General features: G+C 40.5%; 2 protein-coding genes across 6 annotated transcripts; both read right to left on the bottom strand.

Annotated features, from left to right (window-relative positions):
• Positions 1–28: 28 nt before the first annotated feature.
• On the bottom strand, positions 29–12,836 carry LOC145946190 (mitogen-activated protein kinase kinase kinase 11). Of its 5 annotated transcripts, XM_083055707.1 has the most exons (15): positions 11,781–12,836; positions 11,451–11,685; positions 11,146–11,363; positions 10,639–10,979; positions 10,380–10,560; positions 10,045–10,193; positions 9,770–9,942; positions 9,569–9,589; positions 9,152–9,398; positions 8,815–8,934; positions 8,051–8,254; positions 6,296–6,325; positions 2,395–2,809; positions 1,945–2,289; positions 29–1,770 (listed from the first exon to the last, which is right to left on the bottom strand). In XM_083055707.1, exons 1-15 carry the CDS (start codon positions 11,972–11,974, stop codon positions 1,017–1,019), a joined length of 3,627 nt encoding a protein of 1,208 aa, XP_082911833.1. In that variant the 5' UTR covers positions 11,975–12,836; the 3' UTR covers positions 29–1,016. The 5 variants fall into 5 exon arrangements, with proteins under 5 accessions (XP_082911833.1, XP_082911835.1, XP_082911836.1 ...); XM_083055709.1 differs by lacking the exon at positions 6,296–6,325; XM_083055710.1 differs by lacking the exon at positions 8,051–8,254.
• A 325-nt stretch (positions 12,837–13,161) lies between these two features.
• Positions 13,162–15,142, bottom strand: LOC145946194 (RNA demethylase ALKBH7, mitochondrial). The gene is made up of 4 exons (XM_083055717.1): positions 14,727–15,142; positions 14,436–14,609; positions 14,221–14,348; positions 13,162–14,140 (listed from the first exon to the last, which is right to left on the bottom strand). Exons 1-4 carry the CDS (start codon positions 14,973–14,975, stop codon positions 13,993–13,995), a joined length of 699 nt encoding a protein of 232 aa, XP_082911843.1. The 5' UTR covers positions 14,976–15,142; the 3' UTR covers positions 13,162–13,992.
• Positions 15,143–15,567: the final 425 nt, after the last annotated feature.

The raw sequence follows: 15,567 nt of genomic DNA, 5'->3' as shown, positions 1-15,567 counted from the left end.
AAGCAGTGGTATCAACGCAGAGTACTAGAAAAATTCAGGTAAAATCAATATGAAGATACGCGCAATGCATTATCCGGTCTAAGAGTACGCAAAAAAAAAAAAAAAAAGAAATACTGTTTTTCATTCTCTAATTGAACCGTGCAATGCGGAATTAACATTCACTCTATTGGCATTTATCATAAACTCTGGAAAAAATAACTTTAGGATTATTTAAATCCGATTCGAGATCCGAGACAAAATGTTAATTCTACACTGCGTGAAACAGTTCTATCCGTTCCGACAAGTCTCTCTGGAATGTTTCGTGTTCGCGCCGAGCCGAATATCACCAAAAGTTTCGTTATCGAGGAACATACGAACGTAAAATTTCGTGCTATAAGTACGAGCTAGACTTACGAGTTTCGCGCCGAGATAAGACGAGAAGAAAAGCTTTCTTTTTAATCTTATTAGCATAGTGGAATTGCATGTTACATGTTTACACATCCTCGATAACTCTTCTCTTTCGCAAAAAGTCGTGTATCGCTTTTCGTGTTCGCACTTTCAAACGTACACGCATATCATTAAAACGTCGATTATATAAACATGATAACGTTTCTCGGAATGTCTCGATAAACCACAAAGAATATCAAAGTGCATAAACATATAATATGACGATTGTCATATTAAAAATCGTCTAATCACCTATTACGTTATGTTACACAAATTTCGCTGGATTGTACGTGTGTTATATGGAATGTTGATTCCCGGACTTACTAATGTACCGATGAAAATCGTCCGCGGGGAGGCAGTGCTTCGACAACGTGCAATTCGTTTCGCGAATTTTTCTTTATCGCTTCTTCTTCCGCCGGTCAACCGGATCGGATTTCACGGATCACAATCGCGATCGTATAATCGAAGATTGTACAGAGGAGATCGGATTTTCGCTAAAGATGTCGATAAATAGACGAAGCGTCGACGAACCCGACGCTCCAGATTCTACCTAGATGAGTGAGAGCCGCGCGATCTTAAATAAGCCAGTGCTATGACAAGAACTCCCTCTCGAGCTCCGAGATGCTCGGCTTCCTGCTTCGATTTACACGCCGATTAGCCTGTAAAGGCACCGTGACGTCCTGGCTCTGACCGTGCACCGGAATATCCAGCAGCGTGTCCCTCACGTGAATGTCGCGCGCTGGCGCGACATCCCGGTCGAACGTCACCGGCGAGAAGCGTACGCGACCGATGGAGATCTGGCTGTCCTTGGCGGAGACGTAGCTCGAGTCCTCGGACGTGAGCGAGTCCGGCGGCGTCGGATTCGTCGGTGTTCCGGAACCGGAATTGTTCTTGCTCACGCTCTTGCTGGGCGAACTGTACGGATTACTGCTGTAACTGGATCGCTTCAGACTGGAGCGAAGTCGTGTGACAACCTCTAGATTGCTCGGTCGCTCGCCCGAGTTCGAATTGGAATCGGAGTGCGAGTTCTGGCGGGTCAGCAACGGCGAACCGTACTCGTGATTGAGTATATTCGTGCCGTACGACGACACCAGGTTGGAAATAACGTTCGACGGTCGTTGATAATACGATACGGGCGAATACACGCCGTAATCGTCCTCGTCCTCCAGCCGGAACGTCGGATTCACGTTGCTCTGGCTCGACGTGCTCGCGTTGGAGACGTTCGACGAGGTACGGTGATGCGTGTAAGGCAAAAGTCTGGACGACACCGGCCTCGCCGGACTATTCATGCTACTCGGATTGTCGTACGCGTGTGGAAACTCGGAGCACTCGAGCATCCGGTCGCTAAAAGAGAAAAAAAAAGATTAGTCCAGATCTATTTTTCTATATACCTATTCAAAAGTCTATCACTGATACTATCACATAAGTTTCAGGTTTCAAATCGTATTTTAAAATTAGAGGCTTAATTATTATTAAAATAAGTTTTATATATAATTATATATGTATATAAATGCTTACTGATATTCCGTAGGAACGAAATAGGATTCAGGGGGCCGATAATACTCTGGCGGAACGACAGAATACACCGGCGGTCCGTAATCCGGGAACGGGGCGACGTTGCCCATGTATATCGTCGGTACCCTCTCCATCCGAGGATCTCCCCGAGCCGCGTCGTGCGAATACGCGTCCTCGTTGCTGGTGCTACTGCTGCTCTTTCTTCTCGGACTCGGGGTCGGCGCGTTGGAGCCCGTTATACTGCTCGTGTAATGCTGCGGCGAGTCTGTGAAGCGCAGAGGCTTATCCGCCGGCATCGCCGTGGATGGAAGACCAGGCGCTATGCCACCCATGTTGCTTAGGAACGGCCTGCAAAGATAATAGGTAAATATCAGAGAAAGGGATAGAGAGAGAGAAAAATAAAACGTACGAGCTCTTCGTATCTCTAATTTTCTTTCTTTTCAGGCAGATTACCTGTAATGGTGTGCCCGTCCGTGATAAGTGTTGTGCGGATAGCCACTGCTGGAGCTGAACTCGTAATCGGCGCCGAGGTAGGAGTTGCGATTCGATCCGCCGTCCGCTAGGAACCACCATCTGGGCTGATCCTCGCCGTCGCATTCGCCGCCCACTCTGGGATAGAGCCGCGGATGGATCGGGGATACGTTCGACATCCTCACGTCGTAGCCGGCTGCCACGCCGGCCAGCATCGCCGCGATGTCGTACAGGACCAGCTCGACTATGCTCAGCCTCGACCTCTTCGTCTCGCCGTTGTACAGGGTCGGCATCGGAACTGGCATCGGCATGATGTACGGTCCGGTCAGTCCGGGCTTCAGAGGATGATCCGACGTTATCCAATCGGTCGACGGATCGGGCGGTAATGCTGTGTAATCTATAAAAGATATTCACGTTGTTTCTTTTCTCTGGGGGAGGCGAGGGGGGAGGATAGGGGAACAATAAGCATATATATAAAATACTTCCGTGATCTGTACACGATGATAATTAACGGATAAATTATTTTATTTACAAAACATAACTATGGCTTGTTTCTCTTATTGGAATTCGAAATTAGAAATTCTTTTCGTGGGAATCCGATTGAAAAAGTGCTATTGCTTTCTTACCTTGCCTATGTGCGATTATCAATTAGCTTAATAGATTTTGCTTTCAAAGTACTTGTTGCGCTCAAAATAATCGAGTTAAGTAGTGCGACAGAATAGCTTGCAATTCGCGCGCTTAGTCGTTTTATTAATTTGTCATTATTATTCATGCACACAGACACAAGCAATTATAATCGTGTCGGAAGAGATTATCTTTACGCGTCAGCTCTTTCTACTACTACAATCTCTACTAGGTCTAAGAACAAACACCCATTATTAAAAGATGTACAGCCATTTAACTACAATATTAAAGACATATTTTAAAAATCGGCTAAGTCACCAAAATGTACAAAATATAATCAGACGTAAAAATATATCCCTATAAGACACAAGTTTTATATCAAATTAATATAGAGAGAGATATTCTTAAATATTTTTAATCTGACAATATTAGTCTTAGCCAATTTTTATAGAGAGCAAGCAAAGTTCAACACTAAAGGAACATTCCAAACTGACAAATTATTTGTATCAATCTACTCATTCTTGTACACATAATGTGGATGGACTTTACGTGACATGTTTAGAGATAAATCCACAAGGCATTTCTCACACACATCTAAAATATACGAAACATTCCAAACTTGGAAAATAATTTGTTACATTATATAAATCGATAAAGTATTACAGAGATATTGTTTTATACATTTTTTTTGCTTGCGCAAAAATCCTCTTTTTTTTTTATTTTTCTTTCGACTCGTCGAATTGAAAACGATTTTAACGAAATCGACGAAGAACAAAATCACATAAAGCGCTGGATTAATTGTAGCAGAAGCACTTAAAATCAGACAAGTAATGTTTGTTTACTTCTATATATTCCTGTAAAATAGAATGTAACAAAATTACACATATTTGCTCTTAGGATTTTGGGAAAGAGAAAGGAACCAAAAACCCAATCGGAGTTAAAAAGTTAGGATTTTTTCTACTGGAAGCATGCAAGGATTTCTCTCTCTTTTTACGCTCGGCACACTATAATCCTTTTCAATTCAGAGTGATAGTGTGATAACGGTGCGATAATTGTGAATATAATCCGTTACATTTTCTTAACAAAAATCTCTGAAAATTGTAATAAAATTCCTTCTCTAAGTTGTACACTGTATCGAAATAAAAAAAAAAGGCATAAGATATAAATATATATTATGCCGATAATTTCTATTAATTATTTATATATTAATTAATTAATTAATGTGAAATATATATAAAAGTTATGCATAATGCTGTGTGTAGACCGAGCGTAAAAATACAGCGAAACGAAAAAACAAAATTCAACTGTGTCCAACTGAAAAGGTTTTATTGAAAAAATTTCTATTTCTAAATACAGGTGTGTATGTGCGTGTGGCTCCGTGTGTCGAATGTGATGTGTGCAAAAATCTTTGCTCTCGAAAATGCTGGAAGTTTGGCGTAACGAATAATATACAGGAACGAATATTATATAACACGCTTTCTGAAAGTTTTGTATTTAACAATTAATAAATTTGCAATCGATCTAAAAGTGCACATGAGGCAACAAAGTATAAGAGGGCTATATTAACAAATATACTTTTTCTCTGCTCCCTTCTTCTCTCTCACTCTCTCTCTTCTCTTTCTCTCCTACATATATATCTATATATATATATATAATATAAATCTATATAATACATACGATGTAATTTTTTGATTTTTTTTTTCACTATTAAAATTATGACTATGCAGACACATACAACCTGGCAACGCTCCAATGTAAAAACAGTACCGTAGTTGAAGTTGAACTTTGCGGACTTAATGGATGAAGCGATATGACTCTCTTTTCACGTAGTAGTGGGCTGTTAGATCTGCTTGTTAGAAATGTTAAATGTCTTCCACAGATAATATCAGAAAAGAACCAACACCAGAAAGACTGCGTATATGTATATTATATATTTCTATTATTCTTTTTTCTCTTATGCGCTCTCTCTCCTCCCTCTCGTTAAATCTCGACTTACTCGGACTATCACATCGCCTTAAATTAGGATAAATAATATTCGTAAATTTTTTTAGCACTTGAAATATAAAAAGAACGAGTCCATGCCCTCTCTGCATAAACAGTTAAAAAAAAAAAAAAAAAAAAATATGGATGCTTTAAGGCTCCTGGGTGCTCACCGCGGCCATATTGGATTGTGACGTCAGAGGCGAGAAAGCACACGCTGAAAATTCTTAGATGCCATTTTTTAATGAAAAGATATTTCGATTAAACAGTACTTCAGATGGCTTTAGCACACTGTTAAAAACCCCCGAAAACTATCCTTTTCCCTTTATAATCAATCAACATCTGTAAAATGATCGAGATATTAGACTTTGACATGCGGAATGACTGCGCATGTGCAAAAACCAGACGGACTGGGCTTCATAATATTACATTTTACAGCTGTTGATTGATTATAAAGGGGAAAGGATAGTTTTCGGGGTTTTTTAAGAGTGTGCTAAAGCCATCTGAAGTGCTGTTTCATCGAAATATTTTTTTATTTCGAAATGGCATCTAAGAAATTTTAGCGTGTGTTTTCTCGCCTCTGACGTCACGATTTCGACATGGTCGGAAAGGAGCCAGGAGCCTTAAATATATATACTTCAGACAATTTTCACATCTTTCGAGGCAACAATCTTCTTGGAGCCTGCGACTTTTTCGCGTTTTTTCACGTGTAAAATTAAAAAAAACCTTAAATTTCTAAAATCTGTGGTCCCTCACCGGATTTAATCCAAAATCCACATCGCAAGTCAGAATAATTTCACGCCGTACTAACCGGAGACCGAGTTCATCCCAAATAAAAATGATCTTGAACGAACAACATACAAAACAAGGGTATCGAAACATTCACAAGATACACAGATCGTCCAAATTAAAAATTGCATCGTTCTTCTGCCAATCGTTTTTTGGTCAAAAAAAACGATTGACAGAAACGATGAGAAAACATCTATCGATTGGTGTATACATGCATTATCAACTATGTGATCAACCAACTAAGCAATAAAAACTACATGATAAGGCTCTCATTGCAAAACGTTCAGTTACGAAAGTAAAAAGTGTCTACTTGAGATCTCGCCGCCTTAGCTTTACAATATTACGTAATCGTCAATAAAAAAAAAAAAAAAGAAAAAAACTAGAGTTTGGAAATATAACAGAAAGAAATGGGGGGGGGGGTAGGTGGGTGGAGGAGAAGAAGACATGTGTCTCAAATACATAACAACAATCGTTGCGTGAGAAAACTTACGGGTATGGTAGATGCTTTCCTCAGAGAGGCCTGTGATAGAATAGAAACACACGATCAGTACGAAATTCTTCGAATATATACCATATGTAAGGAGAAAAGTGCACTAGGGAAGAAGAAAAAAAAAAGAGACATGCCATCGAAGTGCGTTTCGAGCAGCAGACTCTACTTGCGTTTTCATCGAATACAGGGTAATCGGCTGCATATTATTCTCAACCCAGATAAACGCGATTCAGTCATTTCGACAACGAAACTCCAATCGTCTGGAGAGGAAAAAAAAAAGGATGCGCGAACACGGCAGGAACACCCTGTACGCAAGAAGTCGCGAGAGTACATCCGTACACATCATCGTCGAGGCCTACTACTTATCGCTCTTCCTCGGGACTTGTTCAGCAGGGAATATCTTAGCGGTGGACGCGACGTCCAGGTCTTCGGAGGTCAAGGACAGACCGAGACCGGCGTGATCGATCGGGGGCGACGCGGGCAGACTTCTCTTTGGACTTCTGTAATTGTCGCGCGGACTCCGACGATCGGAGCCGCTCCCTTCTTGGGGCGAACGACTGGATGACGAGGTCTCGCCGTCTATGCAGCTGCGCAAGTACTCGTTACTCCTGGACTTGTGGTGCAAGAGGGAATTCATCTCGATGCCGTGATTCGTCAGACGGACGTACGCGTCCGAGTCGAAGGCGATCGGCGATCTCTTGTGCAGTTGGGAGATCGACGACGACGTCGTCGCCTCGACGTGATACGGCCCTAACGAGCTCTTCGACCTCGTGCTGTCATTCGAGTGCTCCGAGTCGAAGTTGCACAGCTCCGACTCGAGGCTCTCGAAGTCTATCCCCTCGCGCGAGTTCGCCGCGAGAAACCTGGGTACCGAGACCTGGCCAGCCGACACCTGTTCGGCCGAGTCGCGACGGTTCAGCTGCGGTATCGATATGACGTTTTCCGTGACGCTGTACTCTACCTTGACGGTCTTGTCGTCGAGCGCGTCCCGGCTGCCCCACGTACGCATCTTATTCAACACCCTCAGCGGGCTCTTGGAGATCCGCGACTTGTGCTGGGACTGCTGGATCGGGATTTTACCGCCCGTTATGGAATTCTCGGGGCTCGACTCTAAACCGTCCTGATCGTTGATCTTGATGGTGACCGAGTTCTTTCTCTCGCCGCTGAGCGGCGAGTTCAGGGAGCTCTTGCGCGAGCCGGACGGCGACCGGAAGAAGTCGGCCAGGGCGAATCGCGACTCCGAACTGTCGCGGCGCTTCGACTCCTTCGACTTGCTCCGATCGCGCTTCTTACTCTTGACCCGCTTCGCGGTACCCACCAGAGTGGACGCTACGTTCTGCACGAAATTCGTGGAGTACGGATGCTCCCACTCCAGCGGCGGTCTCGGATGGCACGTGGTTTTCGACGGCGCGGCGACCGGACAATCGACGGGCGCCCGGTGCCCTCCTGTTAAAGGCTTCGCGTTTTTTATGGGGTAATCGTCGTTGATCATCGACGGCTCCTCCGTGAAATGGGGGGCTTTATGATTGTTCGGCGGGGGATTTTTATTATGCAGAACTACGGACTCGTATATGTCGTTGTCCAGAATGACAAAGTCCTCGTCTATGTTGGACGTAAAGCGCATACCTTGCAAGATGTTGTCGAAGGAATTTTGCGGCGTTATTTCGTTATAACTACTACTACTACTACTACAACCCGGCTGATTGTCTATCAGATTATTGGCCGAGGAGTACAATTTTCTGGTGGTTGGGTTACCTATTTCCTGAAGAAGCGGGGAGCGATGCGCGCTCGCCAACAGAGCTGTACGTAGCGGTGTCTTTTCGAGATCTGGCGCGGAACGGGACCAGCGTTTGCCGCCAGGTGAGGCGGGATTCGGCGGCTGGGTGATAATAGCCCCGCGTTCACGTTGATGTAGCGTCGACGGTCCCCAAGTCTTACCCTTAACTCCATCCGCCGGTACTAAACGGGGAAAGAAAAAGAAACAGAATGCTACTCACTACTCGAGATACCAACTACTTTGCTTTCTCTTCTCCTTTGTTTATTCGGCGCGTAGGGTAGATAGGTAAACCTTCTTTACGGATATACTCTTCGGTAAGCGACTGTATATATCTCGAACGATATAATTGTGCGCACTAATTTCAGCAATTGATGTGTGTGTGTGTGTGTATGCGTATATATATACACACTCGTACAATAATAAGACACTCTAGCTCAAAGTAATTGTGATCTTTACAAAAGAAAATAAAATGAACAAATATATATATATGTATCTATACATATACATATATATATATATATATAAAATATAATTGTGCACACCATGCCGAAAAAAGTATCGATACGAATAAAAATACAAAGTGTCTACCATAATACAAACAGTGTAACACTCAAATTATTCGATTACAATTTCTAATGCGTTTGATTTGCTCGTAAAAATCACTCAAAATTGCACAATACATCGTCATAATCACGGTACTACTAAAAGCGATATTTCATAATGAAAAAAAAAAACTACTTACATGCGATCGCTCTGAGTCTCGGAATGCTGGGCGAGCCTGGTGGACTATTAGGTCTCGACGGGTTCCTCGCCTTACCTCGATCTAAGGCTGTATGCTGAACGGTGATCGTGTGACGAAAATCTAAACAATATATTCCCGACCATTAATCCATATGTATAATATACTATTTTTAATATATATATATGTATATATTTTTTAAGTATATATGTATATTTTCAAGTGAAAGATAAAATTATTATGTACAAGAGTGACACAATAAAGTTTAGATATCTATGACGCTGTACAATATAAATTGTAACATTGAATAAAAAAATATAGGAAGAATGAATAATCTTACCCGATGGTGCACTAATGTTGCTCCCAGGTTCTTTCTTATTTAATCTTAATCGTGACTTTTTAAATTTGCCGCGTCTCTTGTTCGGCGTAGGCGTGTTTTGCTGTTGTATAATCATTACAGTGAGTTCCCGCTCCAAGAGATCTATCTCGCGCGCGGCCAATTCTTGTTCCCGCATCCTCAAGTTTTCCTCATGCTGTCTCTGTTGCACTTGTGCCTTCGTGAGTTCCTCTTCTCTACAGCGCAGCTCCTGATAAGTAAAATATAAAAATCATGTCAGAATTTATTAATTTCAAGTATCGTAATTGTATTTAGAATTTTTATCATACTTTGATTCAACTGATAAAAAAAAAAAAGAACAAATATATACGTTCTGTAATATTAATAGATATTAATCACAACTCTTTTGTTTTGTCTTACCTCTTCTAAAGAACGGCATGCCTTTGTAAAGCATTTAAAAAACGATTGCGAATATTATTCATTTTATTCTACATATTTATATATACATAAAAATCGAAAATGATTTATATGAATAAATTTGTTTATAGAAAAATCAATGAGGCGTGCTCAATCGAATAATTTCAATTATCGATATACAAACAACTTGCATATAATGTTTACCTTTTCCTTCATGCGCAATCCATGCAGAACTTCTTCGATTTCCAGCCTCCAATCTTCCTGCATCGTGTGAAAAGATTCGTGTGGTGTTGCCGCAAATGCATTGCAAACCTCATCCAAAGCTGTTAAAATATCCACGAATACAGGACGAGCGTGACTGTCCGATGCCCAACATTCTGTATAACAATTATTTTTAATATTTTCATATTTGTTCAATTCGTTAAGACATGTGTAGCATTTGAAGAAAGAATATCTTTCTCTTGTTGTTAATCTATTACCTTCCATGAGGACCCTCCAGGGTTGAGGGCAGGTAGATGGTATAGGTAAAGTCAACTTATTGACAGCGACACCATATGCTACAGCCAGAGCATCGATGCCCTTGTATGGTGTCTCTCCGGTCAAAAGTTCCCATAGCAATACGCCATAACTATGAATAAACGTAATAAATGTTATAAATATTATCAATAAATATTATAAATATTCTAACAAAAATTCAAGTAAATAGATAAATAAAGAAAAGTTTTTTTTATGCTCTTTAGTTAATAATAAATCTGACATTTATAAAGTACATTGTTTTTTTACACATATAAAGTGCAAGTATAAAAAGACTAACCTCCATACATCACTGGCTTTACTGAAGGTACTCTGCTTAATAACTTCTGGAGCCATCCAGGCGTACGTGCCAGCCGCGGACATACGAGTCGTTTTATAAACCTCCCTCGCCAATCCAAAGTCTGTGATCTTCAGAGTTTTGTATTGAAAGTCATCGTTTTCAATTGGCTCGCTCAGTAAGACTGTGTCAACATAAAAATCAATTTAGAGTAAAAATATAACGCAGCTTGCGTTATCAATTAATATATAAAATATCTTACCGTTTGAGCTTTTTAGATCTCTATGAATAAGACTTATAGGGGCCTTGTTGTGAAGATAATCCATGCCCCTCGCAATCTGGATCGCCCAATCGACTAACACATTGGGCCTTATTTTCCTGCCATTAAGGACTCTATTAAGACTACCGCCACGAGCGTACTCCATCACAAGACACATATTAGGCATCTTCAAGCACACTCCTTCCAATTGCACAATATTTTCATGTTTTAACAACCAAAATAACTTTGCTTCCTGCCGTACATTTTCTAACGTTACACTGAGTTCCTCGCCTGCATCTTGGCGCGCAGCTTTCACGGCTACCTCAAGTTTATTCCAGAAACCCCTAAAAACAGACAGACAATTTCATTAAAAAAGTGTACTGAAGTATATCTCAAAATTATCTTTAATATTTATATTGATTTTTAGAATCAGGATATCAGAATCTTTTCCACGAAACATTACTAAAATATAATAATGCACTTTTATGAACTTGGTTTGCACGCATGTACCTGTACACTTTTCCAAATCCTCCGACTCCTATAACTTCTTCCAATTGCAATTCGTCAAAATCGATCTCAATAGGTTCGACCTTGTCGATCACCGACGAGACTCGGTCGATGCTTTCCGATTCTGCGACGAAATTGGCTGGAAAAATTCCAACTTTCCCACGAATTTTTCCAGTCCACCATCCCTCGTCGCCAGAGATTTTCGCGTCCTTAGATAAAACCTATAGTAAAAAACAAAAAATAACAATTGTAACTTTGCACTAGTGTAAGATAATTCTGCAGAATAACATCAGGAGAGTAAAAGCCACCTCAACGGTTTCCCCCCTCTGCAGGGATAACTCGTCTTCACCCTGAGCAACATAATCAAAAAGGGCTGTGAAGATAATGGTACTGTTGTCCTGTCGCGACTGAGAAGAGGAATGTGTGCCGTGAGAGGGACTAGTCTGTTGAGAGATAGTTCTCGCAGTTCCACCACTATGTGTATCAGAAACACTGCTATCCGACATATTGTTGCTGGATGAACGTCCATATATGTATCCGTAACTGTAAGAAAAATTCACAAAGGTATATATATATATCCATATATCACTTCAGGCTTTGTCGCACTTGAAAAAGAGAGAGGACATAATCTCGTTTACCTAGTGGTAGTATGACTATTGGTTCTGCTATTGTGCTGATATCGCGGCGACGAATGGGCCGTGCTCGGACTATGAGGATGTGAGGAGCCATTCTCTGGATAGAGTAGGAAACGCTCGCTCCGATGACGAGCGTCCGGTTGTCCGTGGTCCATCAAGGTAAACAAGCCTCTCGCCGATAGCCCGGCTGGCGGCATATGGCTCGACACTCTCCTCGCTCCTCTCTTCTGTAGCGTAAATCACACCCTCTTTTCCTCTCTCTCTCTCTCTCTCTCTCTCACTCTCTCTCTCTCACTCTCTCTCTTTCTCTCTCTCTCTCTCACGCGTGAGGACACCTATCCCCGTTTCCACAGAAATACCGATTATTTATCGTCTCTCCCGTTTTCCGCGAGGACTTAGAACAACCGCGAAATCACGTTATCGTTCTCTGCGAGACGCATCTTCACGCGGTTGCTCCCGGATGCTGCGGAACACATGTCGCACCTCGAGTTCACAATATCCTCGCGACGACGAGGACGCGGGGGAACAGCTGATCCGGGGTTCGCCGCTTTAATAAGAGCATCCCGCGCGCGAAAACAACCCGATCGCCGGCATTTCCGCGAACTAGGGGGGCGGAAGCGCCCCCCGTACGTCTCTTATCACGAGGGGTACCACTTAGGAGGGGGGGGGAGAGGGGAGAGATCGAACTCTCGGCGCCCGTAGATTCGCGAAGGCTCCGGGATATCTGGTCTCTCGCGCGAGATCGCACTCGGGACCAGAGAGAACTCGCGTCAGGGTGTGTTGATACCCACAAGTCCGCTACTCCGCTCTGCGTGTATGTGTGTGTGTGTGTTGATTGTAGGCTGCCCCGTGTTTCTCCTCGCTGCTCCCAGGTAGATCTCTCCTGTCTCGCGAGTCCGGCGACCGGGCTCGGGTGGGACTTCAAAGGGACGCGCTCCGAGGCCCCGTGGACGCGACGCTCCGCGTCAGCCCGCGCCTCGCGTACGTCCGATGCCACATTTAACGCAGGAAAACGGAGCAGCGCCTCATAGCAATAACCTCGCGGACGCCATGTTTCGTTACGACGGCCCCCGCCATGATAGACGGTCGTCGCGCCGCCGAATCTCGCCGCCGCCGCCGCCAGCGCCATCTGTCGCCCCCGTGCGAGAACTCGAAGTTGACTTTCGTTTTTGGCGGCAACTTCGAACGGTGTTCTCTTCCATCCTCCCTTTCGAAGATTTATAATTATAGCGAGATATGATTAGACACAAATAATATATAATATATTAATGTAAATATATACCTATTATATAATATACTGTGTTCGTTTTAAATAACATATTTTATTCGCAAGAATGTTTTACTCTCTTTCTTGCTCCGATTAAATTTCAGATATTTACAGAGATCTTCGCATCGCGATTTCTTAATTATATAGTCGAGTTTTACGTGGAGTTGATTTGAACGTCGTTTATAAAATTAATAAAAAACTAAATATGTTAATAAAACGTGGCAAAGACAATTTACATAAAGATGACCGAACAAATGTTGTATACAAATTAGATTGTAAAGATTGTAATGCATCATATATTGGACAAACTAAAAGACATTTAAGGACTCGTACGAACGAACATTTTAAAAATATTAAATTACATGAAACAAATCACTCTGTTATAAGTAAACACAAAATAAAATATGGACATGAATTTGATTGGACTAAACTCAATATATTACATAATGAGAAACATGTGCGTAAAAGAGAAATTGCGGAACATCAAAAAATTTAAGAATACAATTAATCTTCAAAAGGACACTGAGAGCTTAAATAATATTTATGATAAAATAATAAAGGTCGTGTAATAAGTTTTCTAATATTGTTAGTTATTGACAAGGTTTCTTACTGACTTAACGTTCTCGCCTTTAATATTGACAACATGTGTGAGCGAATCTTTTATTTGAACATGCTTGTCTAAGATTCACATTTATAACGTATGTACTCTCTTTATATCCAACTTATTTTATGCATATTACTATCTTTAAACCGTTTAGATTTATAAGTTTAATTTTCAATTGTATTATTTTAGTGTATAGAAAATTTAGTGTATTGAAAAGGACCACAACTATATGGTCGAAACGTCGTAACTTTTAATAAAGTGTCAAAATTTGTGCTAGTTTGGTCGATTATTTTCAATATTGATCCTTTGATTAATTTACTAGCGATATTTAAAGAATTTATTGTTTATATAGTTGAGTTTTTACTAATTTCAGGATCAGGCTCGCTTCTGCACATTATGGAGATACGTCTACTCTTTGGTACGTGTCGTCCCTCAAAATATGATTCCTCAGATTTGAGAATTTCGTGATTGTACTTGTATCTGGCAACACCGCTGAAATATATGTGCAAATATATTTATAATAAATAGTTGATACAAATAAACAGACTGTAATAAATTGAAAGAGGGAGTACCTCATGATATATAACGATCTCCTTGGTAGCAAGAAACACTCGACGCATTCTTTCTCGTGTCCCTCCATTGTCAATTTCATCACGCTATCAGTCAGCAAACTTAATCCTGCAATAATGGCCCCGCAGAACTGTAAAACATTTCGACAAAAATATATGCAAAAGCATTTCAAGTAGAAAGGGCTTCAAAAAAAGTGAAGATAATACTTAATATTTACCCTGACGCTATCAATGTGTGGCTTTATCCATCCCTCGGAGGCTAAATCTAATATATGTACAAGGGAGAGCTGTGTCATTTCAGGTGGAAATGCTTTCTTACGAACTCTATCAAGAATTTGCAAACTATCCTTGCTCCACTTTCTCCATTCTGTCTCTCTATAACCATGTATCGCCTAGAAAAACCTCCGACAGATCAAAATACAAGAAAAAATTAAGATTAAATATATTTCTATAAATATACAGTAATAATAATTTTTATAAATACGTTCAACCAATCTCATTTCACTAACATTATCCCAATGTGAATATTCGTAGCGCAATCGTTTCATGTAAGGCTCAACCTCTTGTAACAGGACATCCTCCTCTTTTTCGCTAATAAAATCCGGAAGGACCTTCATAGTGTTGTATAATTCTATTTTCCAATCCTCTGTTATATTTTCATTCGATTCTGTCACACTCGAATTAGAAGTGGCAATACGTTTCGAGCTAGTGTGACAAAACGCTCTATTTACATTGTAAAATAATAAACGCAATGCCATTTCCTAAGTTGATCTCAATTTCTTTTTTCCGAATATAATTATCTCTACATCATAAAATCATGTATCTTATATAACTGCACAAGTTAAATAAACATTTTCTTAAAACTTGATTTTCTTTACAATCGCATACGTCAATCACCAATTCTCATTATCTTTAGGTTATGTGTTCAAACCATTTAATAATTTCAAGAAGACTATAAAACTATCAATTTATTGTCAACTTTAAGAAGAAATGCTAAGAATGCATATATAAAAAAAAAAGAAAAGAAAAATAAGAGTTTAAATATTTTATATATAATACATATAAAATATTATATATATACATATATATATATGTGTGTGTGAGCGTGTGTGTATACATATATATACATGTTTGTGAAATATCATTTATCTTGACCTAAATTCTTAAAAGCGCATTAAAAGGAATGGCTGACTTTCGCCTTATAACACTTGAGATAATCTTTTATCATGTATACATTTTTTAAATATAATACAGTACTCTCCTATATTATATGTATATAATATACAAATATAGCGCACACAACATACATGTCCCTTTACAGTGAATATTAGCGCTACTATGAATAATTAT

The sequence above is a fragment of the Prenolepis imparis genome, unplaced genomic scaffold (assembly GCF_030444845.1).
Source record: "Prenolepis imparis isolate NDT839.2.m4 unplaced genomic scaffold, iyPreImpa1.0 SCAF_15, whole genome shotgun sequence".
In the NCBI taxonomy this organism is placed as follows: Eukaryota; Metazoa; Arthropoda; class Insecta; order Hymenoptera; family Formicidae; genus Prenolepis; species Prenolepis imparis.
This window is presented reverse-complemented; position numbering and strand designations above follow the sequence as displayed.

Coding starts and splice junctions, on each gene's coding strand:
- LOC145946190 (XM_083055707.1), bottom strand. CDS start 11,974: ATGCCGCCAGCCGGGCTATCGGCGAGAGGCTTGTTTACCTTGATGGAC. Junction 9,590..9,769: donor GATTGCGCATGAAGGAAAAG/GTAAACATTATA, acceptor TGCTTTACAAAG/GCATGCCGTTCTTTAGAAGA. Junction 1,771..1,944: donor TTCGTTCCTACGGAATATCA/GTAAGCATTTAT, acceptor TTTCTCTTTTAG/CGACCGGATGCTCGAGTGCT.
- LOC145946194 (XM_083055717.1), bottom strand. CDS start 14,975: ATGGCATTGCGTTTATTATTTTACAATGTAAATAGAGCGTTTTGTCAC. Junction 14,610..14,726: donor AATATTCACATTGGGATAAT/GTTAGTGAAATG, acceptor AGGTTTTTCTAG/GCGATACATGGTTATAGAGA. Junction 14,349..14,435: donor CACACATTGATAGCGTCAGG/GTAAATATTAAG, acceptor AATGTTTTACAG/TTCTGCGGGGCCATTATTGC.